The sequence below is a fragment of the Nothobranchius furzeri genome, chromosome 2 (assembly GCF_043380555.1).
Source record: "Nothobranchius furzeri strain GRZ-AD chromosome 2, NfurGRZ-RIMD1, whole genome shotgun sequence".
Lineage (NCBI taxonomy): Eukaryota > Metazoa > Chordata > Actinopteri > Cyprinodontiformes > Nothobranchiidae > Nothobranchius > Nothobranchius furzeri.
The window spans coordinates 59,265,766-59,285,324 of NC_091742.1; the positions used below are offsets into that span (position 1 = coordinate 59,265,766).

The 19,559-nt window shown below is 40.0% G+C and overlaps 2 protein-coding genes across 12 annotated transcripts in view; both read right to left on the minus strand.

The window, feature by feature from the left end:
- The window catches only part of LOC107377179 (uncharacterized), a 92,395-nt gene extending 85,387 nt beyond the window's left edge, over positions 1 to 7,008 (minus strand). For 6 of the 8 annotated variants that reach the window (XM_070546896.1, XM_070546898.1, XM_070546891.1 and 3 more), the window contains exons 1-4: positions 6,940 to 7,008; positions 6,823 to 6,871; positions 6,635 to 6,737; positions 6,425 to 6,537 (exon numbers count right to left, since the gene is read on the minus strand). In XM_070546896.1, coding sequence (XP_070402997.1) covers positions 6,425 to 6,537; positions 6,635 to 6,737; positions 6,823 to 6,835 — 229 coding nt within the window. In that variant the 5' untranslated portion in view covers positions 6,836 to 6,871; positions 6,940 to 7,008. Of the gene's footprint in view, positions 1 to 6,424; positions 6,540 to 6,634; positions 6,738 to 6,822; positions 6,872 to 6,939 lie in introns of those variants that run through there. The other 2 variants (XM_054747709.2, XM_070546899.1) reach the window with 2 other exon arrangements.
- Positions 7,009 to 8,380: 1,372 nt separating this feature from the next.
- On the minus strand, positions 8,381 to 19,504 carry LOC107377295 (uncharacterized). 4 transcript variants are annotated; one of them, XM_054747714.2, is made up of 12 exons: positions 19,367 to 19,504; positions 19,168 to 19,265; positions 19,025 to 19,054; positions 18,606 to 18,953; positions 18,396 to 18,514; positions 18,175 to 18,300; positions 18,012 to 18,107; positions 15,003 to 15,146; positions 14,790 to 14,918; positions 14,665 to 14,681; positions 14,560 to 14,594; positions 8,381 to 10,318 (listed from the first exon to the last, which is right to left on the minus strand). In XM_054747714.2, the coding sequence occupies exons 3-12, from the start codon at positions 19,047 to 19,049 to the stop codon at positions 8,823 to 8,825; spliced, it is 2,535 nt and encodes an 844-aa protein (XP_054603689.2). In that variant the 5' UTR covers positions 19,050 to 19,054; positions 19,168 to 19,265; positions 19,367 to 19,504; the 3' UTR covers positions 8,381 to 8,822. The 4 variants fall into 4 exon arrangements, with proteins under 4 accessions (XP_054603689.2, XP_015802300.3, XP_054603690.2 ...); XM_015946814.3 differs by having other exon boundaries at positions 18,606 to 18,727; positions 18,824 to 18,953; positions 19,025 to 19,265; XM_054747715.2 differs by having other exon boundaries at positions 18,396 to 18,466; positions 19,025 to 19,265.
- Between the last annotated feature and the right edge of the window lie 55 nt (positions 19,505 to 19,559).

Genomic DNA, 19,559 nt, shown 5'->3' on the forward strand with positions numbered 1-19,559 from the left:
ATGGGACTAAAAACGCAATTTTCAAATTCTGCTTGTTTTGTGCCATGGTTTTCACATATTATGTCCGTGAATTTTAAAGAAGCATTTTAACACCATGAAAAAGCTTATTTTCAAACTGGGGAAACGTTATTTTAGGTTTTGTGTGAATATGTCCATTTGGTAAGTAGCAGCTCTGATAGAGGAGAGGAGATTTTGTGGTTACGTGATCTATGCGACGTACCAACGTCTGATTTGTAGTCATAGTAATTACGAATTTTTACAAGCCGACAATTTCACTTTTATTTCCAGGCCCTACTATGGTACCAACAGGAAAAGCAAACATCTCATTTTATTCTTCTTGTGCTTTTTATTGATGACCAGCAAACCGAAAATGTTAACCACTAGCATTACAGCTAACAGCCGTACAGCTGTTAAAGAGCATCCCCTAAAACACCTACCTCTCCACAAAACTATCAAGTGCAGTTTTTGGTTAGCAGTGGGCTGCAGAGTGGTGCCAAATATGACACTGGTCAAGTTTCTAACTGAGAAATCACCGAGATAGATGTTAAAGCTCTAGCTTAAAGTTAAAAAAATTGTTAATTTAAGATTGTTTATTGCCTTTTCATTGGATGCAACTGAGTTTAGAAAGCAGTTAACTCATTCACTGCCAATGACAACTAAAATCGTCATTTGCATTTTTTTTGTTTGTTTGGGCATCGGAACGAGCCCCCGCACCGAGAGAACATACATCTCAGCTCTGAAGCCGATCTTCATCCGCATGCGTCACACGTCATGAGATCGTTTTGGGCCGTTCCAGTAAAAAATAAAAGTGAGGCACGAACCGGAAAAGCGTCTGCCGATCACAATTCATCCATCCATCCATTTTCCAAACCCGCTTTGTCCATGCAGGGTCGCGGGGGGGAAGGGGGGGGGGGGGGGGGGGGGGGCTGGTGCCTATCTCCAGTGGTCAACGGGCAATCAGGCGGTCAACACACACTCACACCTGAGGACAATTTAGACAGACCAATTAACCTAACAGTCATGTTTTTGGACTGTGGGAGGAAGCCGGAGTACCCGGAGAGAACCCACACATGCACAGGGAGAACATGCAAACTCCATGCAGAAAGATCCCAGGCCGGGAAGCGAACCCAGGACCTTCTTGCTGCAAGGCAACAGCTCTAACCACTACGCCACTGCACAGTCGATTACAATTCAAAAACGGATTATGAAAGAACGGATAACGCTCGAAACACAGGGATTCTTCCTGATGTAAGAGGTAAGTCTCCACTTTGTTTTGGTAGTTTTGTATGGAACTAGGATTGGGACAATATTCAGCGTAACTTGTACCAAGTTTTGTAACTTCAAACATGTTTCATCACATGTAACTTTGGATTCGTAACTTGTAACTTTAGTTTTCTAACTTGTAATTCTCAATTTGTACTTGTATTTCTTGTTTTGTAACAGGAACGTTGTATTTTGTACATGTATTTTTTATTTTGTAAAATCAAACTTTTATTTTGTACATTTACTACTCATTTTGTAACATCAAACATTCATTCAGAAACATGAAACTTTCATTTTGTAACTAGCAGACTTCCAAATTGAAAAAATCAAGGTACAAGTTTGAAATCAAAACTCTCAAAACACACATTTCATTCTACAGGTCGCTGACGTCGTTAGGTCCGTTTTAGGGGGGCTTCAGCCCTCCTAAAATAATCACAAGCCCCCCTATCATTTTGGTTTATTTTTTCAGTTAACTTTTTTTTATTTCTTCACATCTACATGCTCAACACAATCACAACACGTGTAGTTGGTACATGAGGTTTTTTTTTTAGTCTGAAACAGAAATAATAATTAATGAATATAGAACTACACCGTCACACACAGGAAGTATCAAGAAAGGACTTCCTCCCCTTAAGCCCGGCAGCTTTGTTGACAAGTCAGGGGCAGGGGTTATACAGCAAAACCTTTATATCGATGAGCAAACCCTGCTCAGCGCTCTTGTAAGTCACTCAACATCACATTAGGGTAAGACGGCAACAGCAGCACACCGTTAATATTTCAAGGTTATAGTTCAGACGAGAGAGGAAAATGTTACCGCACCGACATGCTAATGCTAACTCCGCTAGCATGTTTACATGCCGCAAACCATAATGAAAAGCCGCGCCATAGTTAAATGGTCGGAAAACTCCCCTGAAGTGACGTGATTAACGAGCCAGCCAGTTCATTGAGTGACTTAGTGCCACCAACTTGAGCGTACAGTAATGAGTCTGCACAAACAGAACCTGCTCTGCGCTTGTGTGCAGGAGCTGCAGCCCTCTGTGGGCTCAACTCTATCTCTGCGATGCAAATCTCTCCCTGCTCTCCTCAACAAGTAGCCTCTCCAACAGTCAATCACAGACAGCTCTGTTTTATCCAATCAAAGCATGTCCAGGAAATACTGCTTTACAGAAAAACACCCATTTAACAGCTAATAGAACTGCTTTCTGCTGATGGTTAGCTACCAGTCATCATCCACTGCCTGCAAGATACTTTGTTGTAATTCATGTGTCATGATTAGAGTGACCATATTTGACTTCCAGAAAAGACACACTGCCCATTCCTAAAACTGTTAAATTGCACTATTTTCAGTTAAAGAGGACTTTTAATTTCAACATATAAAGTGTTTATTCTCTGTTTGGTTAGACATAAATGATCCATTGATGTGTAAAAAGAAGTGAACAGTGGAAATGTCCCAGGAAAAGAGGAGGGTTAATCAACCTAATTAAATATAATTATATAAAGTCCTCTTTATCTGAAAAAAGTGCAATTTTCCTGGCAGTATTTCCTGGACATGCTTTGATTGCATAATGGAGAGCTGTCTGATTGGCTGACGGAGAGGCTACATTGCTATGTAAATTGCAAATTGAGCAACAACAGGGAGATTTGTGCAGGCAGAGACGGAGTTGAGCATGCAGAGAGAGGGCCGCATATGACTGCAGAGCAGGTTGTGCTCTTGCAGATTGATCACTGCACATTCCAGTTGGTGGCACAAAAATCACTCCACACTAAAAACCTGAATCAGAATATGGCCGAATGTGTATATTATTGACCATTTTTCTATATTATATATTTTTTCTATAATATATATATTATACTATAGGTACATATATGTATCTATAATATAGTAAACATAGGGCATACTTCCATCTACGTTCCATTAACCGTCTCCGTCCCTCACTGACCCCTCACACTGCCGCCATTCTCGTCCACAGCCTCGTCACCTCCCGTATCGACTATTGCAATTCACCTCTTTATGGTCTCCCCAACAAACTCCTTCATAAACTGCAAATGGTCCAGAATTCAGCAGCCCGTATTATCACCAGAACCCCTTCCTTTCACCACATCACCCCGGTTCTCCAGCAGCTTCACTGGCTCCCAGTTAAATTCAGGTCCATCTTCAAAATTCTCCTCCATACCTTCAAAGCTATCCACAACCTCTCTCCTCCATATATCTCAGACCTTATAAGTATTCACACCCCATCCCGTTCACTCAGATCATCTTCTTCCATCCATCTTGCGGTTCCTTCTGCCCGTCTCGCTACCATGGGGAGCAGAGCTTTCAGCCGCTCTGCTCCCCGTCTCTGGAACTCACTTCCCCCAGACATCAGGAACATCGACAGTTTTACCCTTTTCCAATCAACACTCAAAACACACATGTTTAAATCTGCCTACAACCTCTGATTTTATTGAACTGTTTCTCTCTTTGTTTTTTCTTGTTTGGGTTTTATTATTGTTTTATTGTATTTTATTACGTGTTTTCTGTAAAGTGACCTTGGGTGTCCTGAAAGGCGCTTTGAAATAAAATGGATTATTATTATTATTATTATTATTAAACAGCCAGTTTTATAATGTCACATATATTCAAAAGCTACATCAAAAAATATATTAAAACCTATATGTTTATATGAATTCTTTCCATGTGGGTTGTCAATTGCTTAATATTTCCTATGTTTGCCTATGGGAAAGAAAGGAGATATTGTACTCGACTAACTTTAACATAAATTTTGGCAGCTTAATGTGACGTTATGGACAATGCCATCATCATGAGCAACCAAACATAGGCTATATTAGGCTAACAGTTGTCCATATTCTGTACCATCTATCCACCAATGGCTGTTTCAGTTATTGTGAGTGAAAACTAAATGGCTTAGTAGCATTTTTTTTGGCATTAGAAATTGAAAATGTTTTTCAATGTGTTGGCTAGATGGATATACGAAGATTTTTTTAAGAGAGTGAGTGAGGAACAGGAGAGAGACCAGGTGGTTGATGCGGAGGAGATCTGCATGGTCAAGGTCAGTGATCTACAGCGAAAACAGGGGCGAGCGCATCGTTATGAGCATTTACCTAAGCACAAAGTTCCCAAGCAAAATTGAACAGTTTTCTATTTAGGAGTGAACAGGTAAGAGAACTTGAGAAAAAAAAACTATAATTATCATGTGACCTGCAACCTTATGTCAAGTTGTATCTGTATAGTTGACTTTCTGTATTATAAGTTCTACTACTTGCTGGATATTTTCATATATACTGTTATTTTGTATTTTGTATTTGTAATTATATACTCCTTTATTCCATATCATAGCAGTGTTATTCATATATTAAAACTGTCAACTGCACACTCATTTGGCAGAATAAAAGTTTGACAATTATTTATTTGTTCTTTATTGTCACATTTAAGTAACATTTATAATTAAACAAGTTGTAATTAAACAAATTAAATAAATGACTACAACATTTCCCCCTGTTAAGTGCAGTAGACTGAAATGAATAGCTTTATTTGGAAATATAACATATCTAATTTTTAATGGACTTACATAAAATCTTTCTTCAACATAGACCCCACTAATTAACTGATTAAGTGTTATTTTTTATAAAAAGAAGAGAGAAAATGCAAAAAAGTAGGAAAGGAAAGGAAAGGAAAGTGATAAAATAATAGGTTTTGTTAGATTTTCTTCAGATAATGAATTAATTGACAAAGTTTTTGCAGGGTGTGACAAAAAATGTTCGAGGTCAAGCTCCTGGGGCTAAGCCCCCCCTATATCTCAATCCTAGTGACGTCCATGCTACAGGTACAACCAAATCTACAGTTACGGATCTTTTTGTCTCGATTCTAGCGTCAGTGGGAGGAACTTGGCTGGAACCAATGAGAGCACGAGTCTTAGCTACCAATCACGTTTCACGAATTCCTGTCCAATCATTGGGAGAGAAGGGCAGGGTTCTGTCAGAGCTGTAGAGAGAGTTACGAGTTACGAGTGTGCTGATCCGTCAACTCTCTCCTTGACCGAATTAACCTTCTGTGCCAGAGCCTGAATCTCAGCCAAAGTTACAAGCTTACGACTCATCTCGACAATTATATGGGTTTGTGAGTTTACAGCCCGATGCATTCCATCTCTGAGCTCCGGGACTGAGCCAATATTCCTCGAAAGCTCGTTAATTTTCCAATATGCCAGCCCAAACAGCAGGAATCCCGACACCAAAACGACGAATATCCAAAAATCTTCAGAATTCTCTACAGACAGTTGAGAAAGGCAGATCGAGTTCCACTGTTTCCAGGAGTCCATTATATGCCCAGCCAGCTGGCTCTGTTCCAGAGGGGCATACGGGAGCCCCTTCTCCCGTTCTCATCGTTGAAAAGATTTTGTCGATCGCTTTGAGAGACCAACTGACCAGATCCATGTTTAATAATTTCCAGTTTCCAGAAAAAAATGCAGAGAAGTGCAGTGCACAGGCAGACAGGACAAGAGAGCCTTGGGAGGAGCAGGGGAGGGAGAGGAGAAAAGAGCATCTGTACGCTTCAAGAGCCCGAAGAAGAATAAGAAAGAGTTAACATGTCACTGTGTGTTAGCTTTGGCCAGATTTTAAGATTGCCCCCCACCTCTTTAGTGCAGTAGGAGGTTTGAGCCGTGACAGCTGGTGTTCTCATGTTTTCCATCTCTAAAATCCCACAAAAAGTGGATTTGTGTGAAGAAATAGCATCTTCTCGAGGTAAATGAACGCGGATCAGAAGTTGGTCACATTTTTCATGCAAAGGTTCACAAGTTACAGATTTAAGGTGGATAACGGTTTGTTATGCAATGCATCGTGGGATACTTTGCTGTCCCAAGTCTGCAGAAGGATGCATCAGTGCATCCTCGATACAATGGGCGGAGCAAGAGCACATACGGGAACTTTGGGCAAGCTTGCCATGATACGTACTTAGGATTGCAACAGTACTTGGGACATCGATGATGATGTTTCACAAGGACTTGAGTACACTAGTTCAGACAAGTACACATATGGAGAAACGGCTCGTGTTCATGTTCAAAACCTTGTTTGTTGTGTAGATTTGTTACAGCAGCTTTAAGTCTATCATTCAGACGTCTTGTAAACAAATAACTTGTAAACGTGAAGGAAATCTTATGTATACCTGATGTAATTCCCAGCTTCTCAGTGATGTGTTTAGTGTCGCCTGTTTGTTGCTTCAAGTCCGTAAAAAGATTCTTGAGATGGAAATCAAGAGATTCATCATCACTGTTGTTCCTGAAAAGTTAAACATTATCTAACATGAGTGGCACAGAATCAGATTATAATCTCTGTTCATTTAAACATTAAACTGAGTTTTAATCCCACAACCAACCTTTCCACGGCCTCTCTGAACTCTTTGGTCATAAACAACACCTGGAGAACGCTGTTCAGGTGACATGTTGATCCTTGCTCCATCAAGCCCTTATATCTGCAGCCTTATGAATTTAATCAATGATACATGTAATAAATCACATTTTTATTATTTCTGTTCACAATTAACCAAGTAAAAACATCTCCTACCATAATGATCCATTTTGATTTCGTCCACATGTGAATTCTGTTAATGTTTCTATAAAAGATAATAATCATTATTTTAAAACAGGTGCTGGTCAGAATAAAACGTGTCTGAGTTCCTACCTTCAGCTGAAACCCACTGTCTTCCGTGAGTGACTAGTGAGTTAGTTTTTCTTTCTCTTTCAGTTTTACCACGCCCATTGCTGTGATGCATTCAATGCTAACCAGTAAATAGAGACTTGAGTTTTGATCTTGTGATATTGCAAAAAACATTAAAAAAAAACTGGATGTTCGTTCATTCTTTTTTTTTTCCTATGAAAATAAGTCTAATATATCTCGTGTAAACGTGAAACACATCATTTGTGTAAGGAAATAAATTATATTGAGTGCTGAACATGTCTAAGCATTCTATTAAACATAAATACTACAAAATTAACATTAAGCATCTTACTTTATAATGTATATTGATTTAAAGGCTGTCCAAAACAGGAAAAATCACAATTATGTTTGAGTTAAACTCATTTATTTTATTTATTTTTATTTAAATCTGTTGTTATCTCCGATGACTGTCTTATTTTTTGCTGTTCTTTTGCACTTGAACAGCACATTTTGTGTATAAAATGTGCTTTATAAATAAAGCTGCCTGGCCTGTTTGTTTGTTTGTTTGTTTGTTTGTTTGTTTGTTTGTTTGTTTAAAATAATTAAAAATATACAATTCCATTAAAATTAAGGTAATGATATTGTAAAGCAGTAACATTCGTTCATTTTATACATCATCACATTTTCTATATGTTATTATTTTTTAAATAATTAGCCTATTTTTGTATGGTATTGCTTGACATGTCTATATGATTACTTACATGCAAAGAGTTTATGTGTAAACAAATGTAACTGTACAATACTTTTTTTAATGACTTATTTCTAGTTTTTCTGGTTAAACCAGAGCCCTGCACAAGTTTTGGAGCCTAAGTATGAAGCAAAGTTTAGTGGAAAGCCCCTCCCATCTGCCCTAAAGTCACGTGATTTACTGGAAATGCATACTGAAGGAGATAATCAAATATCGGTGCACACTGCCAGTAAGTACAGGCAGTACTTCACTTTGGACACCGATCAGTCAACTTCTTGCATGGTTTCCTTTTGAACAAGACTTAGTCTGAATTAGATAACCATGGCCTTCATATTCAGTTAGACAGGGAATGTTGCATGCTTTTACTTTTTGCATTATGGTATTTTAGGGGAATCTTTTCAGTGGATCTCATGTCCCAAATAAGTTAATAACATACTGTTTGCTTAAAAATTACATATGGGGTGAAAAGAGAAACGCAAAAATTTTGATTTAGTTTTTTTTTTTTACTCAGCAGCATTATTTACTATAAAATACATTGTAATATTCTGTAATGAAAACTTCAAATTTGCATCAATTTAAATGTTATATAGCTGATGCTCTTTGAGTGTTTAATAACCACCATTACATTCATTACATGTAATATGTTGCCTTGATGCTTATTGTTATAATGATTTTATGAAGATGAACTTGGTGAATAAACCACGTGACAAGTCAGAGTAGAGTCAAATCAAAGTTTATTCCATTAAAACATAAAAAATGTTTTCAGGTGACCAAAAGTGCAGTACAAGGTATAAAAATACATATAAAATCAGCATAAGCTAACGTCAGGTCACACCTGAGCTAAACAAATGAGAGATTAGAAAATAAATGTTGTTTAAAGATGTTGTTAGTGTGAAGAGAAATTAATACTCTGTATCAAATGATCAGAATCAGTTCCCTTTCAAACAGTTATAAAGATTTTATTAAACACTAAATGGAAAATGAAACCATTATTTATTTAGTTAAAATGAACATGAGCTTTCAATCAATCTATAGGTTTAAATTTAAGATTGTTTCTGCTAACACAAAGGTAGGGGCGTGTCTAAAATAATGAAAGAACAGGCTTCATGATGTTACAGAACAATCATATGTGGTAAGCTGATCAGAAACGTTGCAGGTTTTATCTTTTTGGCACATTAAGACCTGCCACCATAAAAACCGTTCCCTTCATTTTGTTTGTTCTCTTTTTTCCACCAGACCCCTCTTTTTTGTCACCTGCCTTCACCGAGTCTCGCGTCATTTTCTCCAGATGTGTCTCTGTTAAACCAGGTTTCCCAGAACAACGGTCTTTGTTTCCACCAGTGTTGTCAGCACCGTATCCCTCTAGCTCTGATGAATCTTTCACAGTTAGTTTGCTGAACATTGACTGAACCTCATCTATATTTGGATCGGACTGTGCTTCGGACTTTAAAGTTACTTCTGTTCCTTGAGTCAAAGTCATGTGCTTTTCTCGGCCCAGCTCACTCTGTGGTCTGTTGGTTTCCATTTCAAGTTGAACAGTTTTTTGGATCGTTCCACCTGTACAGCAGGGATTTTCTAACTTTTGCTCATGTTTGTCATCATTCTTATAACACTCGTTTCCTTTTTGCTCCTCATTCGACCCTGTGTAAAAATGTGGATTGGGTTCTTCGTTCTCTCTTTCGCTCCCCATTCCAACATTTTGCTTGCTCCTTTGAAGCTCCTCTTCACTTTTATTGAGCCAGTTAGTCTGAAGAATGTGCATTTTAGCCTCTTTAGTCCAAGGAACGGTATTACTACTGCTTTTTAACTGTGAACTTTGAATTGTGAGGGAAATATCTGACTGTCCTAAAAGATTACATTTCCGTTTTACGGATGGTTCACCCTTTTTCAGATGTTCATCATCTGTTCTGTTTTCATTTGGAACTTTTCTTTTATCCGCTTTTTGTTGCTCACATCTTTTAGATACAGCTTGTTCACATTTATTAATCTTCAGCAAATTTTGCTTAACCTTGTTTTGAGGAACATTGTTAAAGTGCTGAGAGTCCTGACCCGCGTTACTCTCACCACACGGGTTTTCTGGCCTTTCTGTGGTTCGACTGCTTTTACAATCGCTCCTTTTCTCTTTCTTGCTGTTTTTCATAGAAGACTTTTGCGGCTGACTGCTACTTATTGTGGCATCCTCATCACGTTTGCTGTTTGACTGAAAACCTTGATGGTGCTGTTGATTCCCACCAACTCTATTATGTTGATTTGTAATTTGTTTATTGCTCCGAGTTGGTTCAAGGCCATTTTGTTTTGGTATGCCTTCTTGTTTAAAGCTGCTGTGTCCACCAGTTTCTGGTTTTGAATCATTTAGAACCTGAACAGGTAAGTGTTGGTTGTTTTTTGACAAATCTTGTCGACTGTGAGACTTCTCATGACTCACTGACCCTCCACTGTCATTATCAGCTCTAATCCCGCTGTTATCTTTGCTCAATGGGACAGCTAACCCGTTTCCCACTTCCCCTTTATTCTCCTCTGCCTTCTGCACATCCTTCTGTGCTTTGGGCTGTGCACCACAATCCCACTTCACATTGTTTTCACTCATATTTTGCTGGCCAGCTTTCAAAGTTGGCACTTCAGAGACGTTTTCTGCTGGGGCATCCATAGCAGAAGCTAGAATAGAAAAAAGCAAAAGTAAGTAAAGTCGAACAACATACAAAGTCATTCACAAGTTAGATCAGTGATTCCCAGTAGAGCCCTGCACGGGCCTAAAATATGAGCCCGTGTCCGGCCCGGCCCGAGGGGGTGGAGCCCCAGCCCGACCCGGTCCGAAAAGGTTTTCAGGATTCTCTGGCCCGGCCCGAGCCCGACTTTTTTTTTAACCTTTCATAATGTTTTAGTGTGATAGAATGCTCAGCATTCTAATTATCTGCGAGAAGCGTTCTGCAGTAAAAAAAAAAAAAAAGAAAGAAAAGAAAAAAAGAAAGAAAAACAGCATCAATGCAGCTTTTTTTTAACAGAGCGTATTTTTCGAGCGGCAGATGAAACGTATGAACACTATATTAATTGGATGCGTTTGTAAATTTAATCTGCTCTGAAAATGCGCTCCTGTGCAATTAGAAAAAAAAAGCAGCATTCTAATTTTCTAACTGCAGAGCGCATTTGCAGAGCAGCAGATTTAAAAAATGCCCCCAATTAATATAGCGTTTGTAAATTTAATCTGCCGCTCTGAAAATGCGCCCTCCAGTTAGAAAAAACAGCAATGAATGCTTTATTTTTCTAACTGCAGCGCGCATTTATTCACAGAAAAATAGAATGCTGCCATTTTCATGAGAATAAACGAATGGTTTCTGACATATCACAGTGGACATAAAATGGCATATTAGAATAGGGGCACATGTTTCAATCAGCAGTTTGAGAATTTGTTTATATAGGCGCATTTATAAACCACACAGACCTTAACTGAGCTAACGGTGCCGGTGCGTGAGAAGCAGGCAGGTGCTGCTGCGTTTGTGTTTCAGGTTTTTTTTTTTTTTTTTTTATGAATTCGATTAAAAATAAAAGCGCCTGGCCCGGCCCGTGTCCGAGGTAATTACTCAGTCGTTGGCCCGAAGCCCGGCCCTCGGGCCGTCGAGCCGGGCCGACCCGAGGGCGTAGGGCTTCAGTGCAGGGCTCTAATTCCCAGGGTACATGTACCCCTAGTGGTACATGAGCACACTACATGGGGTGTACAGAAACATTCATATTTCATTACCCAGATTATGACAGCATTCACTGTGCCCTGGTGCAAAACATAAATAAATTAATAAAATAAACATTGATCTGATTTGTGTTATGCTTAATGAATACCCAAATGTAGTTTAGCACAGCAATATACTGTATGGTTGACATCAGAAGTGTGGACTCGAGTCACATGACTTGGACTCGAGTCAGACTCGAGTCAATATTTTAATGACTTCTGACTTGACTTGATAAAATCTATAGACTTACGACTTGGACTTGAACGCCAATTACTTGCGACTTGAATTGACTTGCATTTGTTGACTCGATGATGACTTGAGCATATTTGATATTTTAGCACAAAAGTGACACGACATGGACAAAAATCATAAATCATTCTTGGTTCTGGGAGTACCCTTGTTCTCCTAACTGCAGCAGCACTTCCTGCTTGTTTGAGCAAATAAATGAAGCTTTAAGAAGCTTCATATCTGGAATTTATTTATTATCATCGTCATTAAATTGAAGTTGGACAGATGACTTGAACATGACTTGAAAATTCCAAGTTAAGGACTTGGACTTGACTTGGACTTGGTTGTCTTTGATTTGGACTTGACTTGAGACTTGACTAGAAAGACTTGTGATTTACTTGAGACTTGCAAAGCAGTGACTTGTTCACACCTCTGGTTGATATCACATCAATTATCAATTTAGGCCATTCACAAATGTGCATGAATGTTGTCAGGCTGTGTCAGCTTTGGTTTGGAGTACTGGATTAAGGAGTAAGTGTGAAGAATATGGGATCATGTTGGTAATACAGAGCTGGTTTTAGTTTAAGAAGATGGTGAACAGATAAACATCCTCAGTTAAATATGTTGGGTGACCATAAAGTTGTGTCTGCATCAATAGCTACTTAATACTAATTGGCTTAATACCATTTGTCTTTCAAGGGATTATTAACACAAAGGCGTCCAAACGATTTGGACACGTGGAAAATCTAAGAAACGTGACAAAGGGAAAGACCAGAGCAGGGCTGCAGCTGCATGATGCTGTGCTACTAATGGAGGGCGTGAAGCCTCATTTTCGCCAAATGCAGAATGAATACAGTCCAGTTTAGATAAATCAAAAATCATTGAGCCTGATCTCTATTCAGTCCTTTGTGTCCTGTCTATATAGCATAGCATAGCATAGTTTATTTATATAGCACATTTAAAATGCAGCATGGGAGCTGCCCAAAGTGCTGCACAGGCTAAAACAAAACACACCCATTACAAGGAGCTAAAACAAAGGATAAAAATCTCAATTAAAAGCAGAGAAAACATGATGAATACTAAGAGCACATTAAAACAATGACACAATAAAACACTAAAACGAGTCACTGTCTAAAAGCCAAAGTGTAAAAGTGGGTCTTTAAACGAGATTTAAAAACCGCCAGAGATGTAGCCTGCCGAACTCCAATGGGCAATGAGTTCCATAGTTTTGGGGCAGAATGGACAAATGCTCGATCCCCCCGCGATTTGAGTCTAATGAGCTAAAGTCTTGGCTAATGGCCAACTTTCTGCATCTGAATGAGGGAAAGACAGAGCTCATTGTTTTTCACCCCAATTGCAGGGCTGTGGGTCATTATGTTGATCTTGGCCCTCTTTCTCCATATTCAAAACCAGTTGTTACCAGTTTGGGTGTAAAAATTGACGCTAGACATAAATTTGACGCTCACATCAACTCTGTGATCCGGTCCAATTTCTTTCACCTGAGACGCCTTGCAAAAATCAAGCCAATGCTGTCGAGAGCCCACCTGGAGTGGGTACTGCATGCCTTTGTTATTTCTAGGCTTGATTACTGCAGCTCTCTCTATGCAGGGTTGTGTCAGTCATCACTGCATCGCCTACAGGTTGTGCAGAACAGCGCAGCAAGGTTCCTGACTGGGACCAGGAAACGGGACCACATCAGTCCGGTTCTGGCCTCCCTGCACTGGCTTCCGGTCTGTTATCGTTCACACTTCAAACTCCTCGTCTTTTTTTACTATTTCTTCCAGGGTGGTGCTCCCCCCCATCCAGCCACACTCCTGAACAGACATTCCCCATCATGCGCTCTGCGCTCCTCTGACCAAGGCCTGCTCGCTGTCCCTCGTTCTAGGTGTCGTACTCGCGGGGACCGGGCTTTCTCAGTCCTAGCACCAACACTCTGGAACCAGTTGCCACCCTCAGTTAGGCTGTCCCCATGCCGGTCTTTAAGAGTCGACTAAAAACCCACCTCCTCCGCTTGGCGTTTCCTGAACGTGTTTGAATTTGGCCATCTTTTATGTTGATTTTATTTCCCTGTTTTCATTGGTCTCTTTATCCCTTGTTTTACCTATTTGTCTTCTACTTTAATGTTTTACCTTTTTGCACTATTTGAATTGCTTTTATTTTCAATTTATTCATCATATTTCACTTTTCTCATGTACCATGTTCAGCACCTTGGGCTTCCCGACAGGGAAGGCGCTTTATAAATAAAGCTTTGATTGATTTGATTGAAATCAGAGCATTCACACGGGTGGGTTGCAGATCCACATCCAGAAGGTTTCCTCATAGAGTTTCTTTCTAGATGCTGCATGAAGATTGTCCTGATGTTAAAGAATTCACCTGAACCAGACAGAAAGTGAGACGTGGTTCAGCGTTGAGATTTAATGAAATCTATCTAAACTACACACTTCCTATGTACCCGCACACGACTTGAGGTCGGCTGACCTCCTGCTACTTGTCACACCCCATATGTCCTGCAAGTCACAGGGAGAACAGGTGCTCCCATGCTCTCGAACTCCCTACCCTTCACAGTATAGTGGCATCCTCTCAGGGCCATTTTAAATTTTGCTTGAAGACCTACTTTGGCCAATGACTCTTAATGCTTTTACCGCTTAATAATGATGGTTTCATCTGATTGTTTTTCTGTCTTATTTGTTTGTAATAAATTTGCGTGTGCAGCACTTTAGTCAGCTCTCATGCTGTATTTTTAAATGTGCTATAGTAATAAGTAGTATGGTTTTTAATAATAAGTTGTATGTTCTACTTTTGGGAATTCATCAACACATTTGACTAAGAGGGTACTTGTGGAAGGAGAAAATGGCTCAGGAGGTACACAAGTCATAAAAGTGTGAGAAACACTGAATTAGATCATTTTCCTTTGGATTTGGAGTGTCGAGACTTTTCCAGCCTTACCTTTTCTGTAGAACGCCAGATAAACATTTTGAGATCTAATGAAGAAGATGAAAAAATAGTTCAGGGTCATTGTCATATTCAGGAGGGAGATAAATAAATACTTACTGTTCTTGGAAATCCCCCTGAAATGTTTTGTGTGATTAGGTGAAAAGCAAAAACACAAGAACCCATTAGTTTCACATCCTAAACTTGATGTTGATCACAAATTCTTCAAAAATGATTAGTCTCACCAATTTGACGAGGGTGTCATCAAAGTGGTACCACTTCTTGTCTTCCTGGGACTTGATTGTGACAGTGTAATGTCCATGTCTCAGCTCACCAAAGTGATCCACATAGGCATAAAGCTCATAGGTCAGACTCTGATATACAGCAAAAAAATACAAATACAGAAATCAGGGCCAGGAATAAATAATAATTCTGATTAATCATGCGCCATACAGTACCTGAATCTCATTAGGTGGTATCTGGAGGCTACTGGGAATTTGTACTTTGCTTTGAATTTTAACACATTTCTTGACATGGTAATCAAACTTAAATCTTTTCAGCAGCAGTGTCAGCACCTCTGGAGGATGTTTCATCTCTAGTTTCTAAGTACACACAGGGAAAAAGAAAGAAGATTATTAATATACTCACTTTTCTTGAAATGTCCTGCCAGGCTAAAAGGACTCGACATCGTCACAAGGACTCAACATCGTCACAAGGACTCGACATCGTCACAAGGACTCGACATTGTCACAAGGTTCATTGGTCGAAACCCATTTAGATGTTATAGTTGTCGTAGTCATTTTTGTAGGAAAATGTGTAGGACCCCATTTGGGACTGTATGCATCACTTTTTTTATCTGTCTGTAAAATTGTGACCTATAATTATTGTAACAGGTGCTGCACTTGGCACATTGACCGTTTATGCTACTGGCATTGGTGAACAGCATGTTTAAAAGATTGGCTCTAATGAACCGTGTGGTGAGGGATTCAGTGCTCATCAGTCCTGCTGGAAACAAACTCTTATGTACAGGTGCTGGCCAGTAAATTAGAATATCATCAAAAGGTTGAAAATATTTCAGTAATTCCATTCAAAACGTGAAACTTGTACATTATATTCATGCAATGCACACAGACCAATGTATTTCCGATGTTTATTACGTTTAATTTTGATATTTATAGGTGACAACCAATGAAAACATCAAATCTGGTATCTCAGAAAATTATAATATTCTAAAGGCCAATGAAAAAATGTTTGTTTCTCTAATGTTGGCCAACTGAAAAGAATGAACATGAAAAGAATGTGCATGTATAGCACTCAATACTTAGTCGGGGCTCCTTTTGCCTCAATAACTGCAGTAATGCGGCGTGGCATGGACTCGATCAGTCTGTGGCACTGCTCAGGTGTTATGAGAGCCCAGGTTGCTCTGATAGTCGTCTTCAGCTCCTCTGCATTGTTGGGTCTAGCGTATTGCATCCTCCGCTTCACAATACCCCATAGATTTTCTATGGGGTTAAGGTCAGGCGAGTTTGCTGGCCAATCAAGGACAGGGATACCATGGTCCTTGAACCAGGTGCTGGTGGTTTTGGCACTGTGTGCAGGTGCCAAGTCCTGTTGAAAGGTGAAGTCTGCATCCCCATAAAGTTGGTCAGCAGCAGGAAGCATGAAGTGCTCTAAAACTTCCTGGTAGACGGCTGCATTGACCCTGGACCTCAGGAAACAGAGTGGGCCAACACCGGCAGATGACATGGCACCCCACACCATCACTGACGGTGGAAACTTTACACTGGACCTCATGCAACGTGGATTCTGTGCTTCTCCGCTCTTCCTCCAGACTCTGGGTCCTTGATTTCCAAAGGAAATGCAGAACTTGCTTTCATCAGAAAACATAACTTTGGACCACTCAGCATCAGTCCAGTCCTTTTTGTCCTTGGCCCAGGCGAGACGCTTCTTGCGCTGTTTCTTGTTCAAGAGTGGCTTGACACACGGAATGCGACACCTGAATCCCATGTCTTTCATGAGTCTCCTCGTGGTGGTTCTTGAAGCGCTGACTCCAGCTGCAGTCCACTCTTTGTGGATCTCCCCCACATTTTTGAATGGGTTTGTCGTCACAATTCTCTGCAGGGTGCGGTTATCCCTAGAGCTTGTACACTTTTTTCTACCACATTTTTTCCGTCCCTTCGCCTGTCTGTTAATGTGCTTGGACACAGAGCTCTGCGAACAGCCAGCTTCTTTAGCAATCACCTTTTGTGTCTTGCCCTCCTTGTGCAAGGTGTCAATGATTGTCTTTTGGACAGCTGTTAAGTCAGAAGTCTTCCCCATGATTGTGGTGCCTTCAAAACAAGACTGAGGGACCTTTTAAAGGCCTTTGCAGGTGTTTTGAGTAAATCAGCTGATTAGAGTGGCAGCAGGTGTCTTCTATATTCAGCCTTTTCAGAATATTCTAATTTTTTGAGATACCAAATTTGGAGTTTTCATTAGTTGTCACTTATGAATATCAAATTTAAATGTAATGAACATTGGAAATACATTGGTCTGTGTGCATTGCATGAATATAATGTACAAGTTTCACGTTTTGAATGGAATTACTGAAATATTTTCAACCTTTTGATGATATTCTAATTTACTGGCCAGCACCTGTATAGGCCCGTTTCCACTATTGGAACTTTGGGGGTAATTTTGCCAGTTTATCTGGCATGCACTTCTCTCCATTTTCCCGTGCCGTCCCTAAAGAACTACTTTCTGGGCCGTTTCAGAAACCGATTCTTCACCTGAGGTATGTACTAAGAATGGTCCGGTGCAAGCTGATCCACTTCAGAACAGAGGTGTTCAGGTGTGTGCGTGTGTGTGTGTGTGTGTGTGTGGGGGGGGGCGTTGAGTGGTCACAATCCCTTAAAATTCCAGGTCCCATGAACGCAATGTGTGCTGTCCTGTGGGCGGGACACAGAAATGCTAAAATGGCTAAAACAACCACTTGAAAGACCACTTTTGCACTATGTTTAATACCCCCTTAACTCACTGTTGACGTCCACCATGTTGAATGACATGATAATAATAATAATGCATTGAACTCATATAGCACTTTTCAGGACACTCAAAGACTCTTTCACACACTGCCAGTGACGGTAAGTTACTTTTGCAGCCACAGCCTCCCTGGGGAGGTCTGACAGAGGCGAGGCTGCCACTTGGCGTCGTCGGCCCCTCTGACCACCACTAACACAGGCAAGTTGGGTGAAGTGTCTTGCCCAAGGTCACAACAGCAGAATACCCCTGGCGGGAGCTGGAATCGAGCCCATGACCCTCCAAACCCGCTCTACCACCTGAGCTACTGCTACCCCAAGACATGATCTGGTGCGATGGGTACAAAGGGTCAGTGGGGTAGAGAAGACGTGAGAGGTATTCTAATGAAACAGTCGCTACGATTTTAAAACATGGTGTGAAATGAGAGAATAAACGTTTTTCATGCTTACTATGGTGGCATCAGCTTTGCTTTTGCACTGGTTACAGTACAGCCGGTCCTCGCCACCCATGTGGGATTCATGAAAGTAACTTTGAATTCCATTCATCTGAAAAACACATTCATGTCACTCAAACTGTTTAGCTAAATGGCTGAAACAAAGGGAAGCTCCTTACCACACAACAGGCATCGCTCTCTGAATCTGCCAGAGTGAGAGGTATACTCCAAAATGTGTTGCTGCTCTCTGTTTTGGTTTGGCAGAGGGAGCATTTATTGTGGTTTATCACTTCTCCTTGAAATATCTAAACATAAGAGCACAAACAATTCCCAAACTGTAGAATTTAGATTTACACTCAAAAATGGAAAACGATGGCTGCTTTTGTAGTCATAACTTCACCTGTGACGCCTCTGGGCTGGTGTGACTTAAAATCTTCTCAAAGCACACGGCAGCGTCACATTGTTCAGTAACTTCCATTATAATGGGGAAAAAATACAACTCTTCATCTTCACCTTTGGCTAATTTACATTCATTTAATATTTAAATATAAGATATAAGCCTCCTTTACACATTACATCATGTGAATCATGCCTATTACAGATTTTTTACCTTTAATGATTCCCAGGTGAGTTGTGATGGCGTGAGTTCTTGCTGTTTCCTTCTTTAAAATTTTAAAGAGAGTCTTCAGCTTCTGGTCAATACATTCAGATTTACAGTTTGTGGTTGTTGGCCTGATGTAAACATGTAAGCATATGGTTGGTAAATTATGAAAATATATCATCTGTATTATCTGAATAAGAATAAATGACACTGGTAATGAAACAAACCCCTCCACTGCCCTCTTGAACTCCTCGGTCATGAACAGAACCTGCAGCACGCTGTTTAGGTAACAGGTTGCTCCCTGATTAAATAACCCATGGTACCGCAGCTGATGTGAAGGTTTGTTGGCGGGCGTGCCTGTTGGAGGATTTATGTAGACTGTTTTAAAACATCATTATCAACAGTAATTAGAAAGAAGTCTGTCTTACCTTTTTGTTTACGGCGGCGTGACATCTGACCTGATGGATTCACAAAAAATTAAATTACACTTGATTCTTTTCCGATTTAAACAGAATAACAAGCGGATTTGTTTAAAACCAGCTCTTGGTCGCGCGTGTGCGTTGGCCTTTACCACTAAATGACAGCTACTTTCAGTTTCACGCCTCAAGAGTGCTGCGTTCAAGGCACAAGGGAAATGAGCGTTTTCGTTTCCCTGCCAAAGAGCAAGAACTGCAAAAGCAGGGAAATTAACCACTTTAGTCATAAAGTTATTCATAATGACGGTTATTATGAATTTTAGCACGACAGCCGGTGTTTAAATGTTTACTCACCTCGTTATTCTCAGCAAATAAAAACAAAACTAGCGCTCAAACGCATCTTCCACTTTAAATATGCGCTATTTCTAAGTCAGCGTGAGAATATCATTGTTTAAATTCCTTAGCCTGTATTGGATTGAACACTTTAGACATTAAACATTTTAACAAGTCCTTCCCAGTTTTATTTAATAAAACCGAAAGCAAAAAG

Bases quoted from the DNA above. Each gene is read 5' to 3' on its own strand.
- LOC107377295 (XM_054747714.2), bottom strand. From the start codon at position 19,049: ATGTCACGCCGCCGTAAACAAAAAG. The intron at 18,108-18,174 runs GTAAGGAGCTTC...TGTGTTTTTCAG, and splicing joins AGAGCGATGCCTGTTGTGTG to ATGAATGGAATTCAAAGTTA. The intron at 10,319-14,559 runs GTAAGGCTGGAA...TTTCTATTCTAG, and splicing joins TCTGGCGTTCTACAGAAAAG to CTTCTGCTATGGATGCCCCA.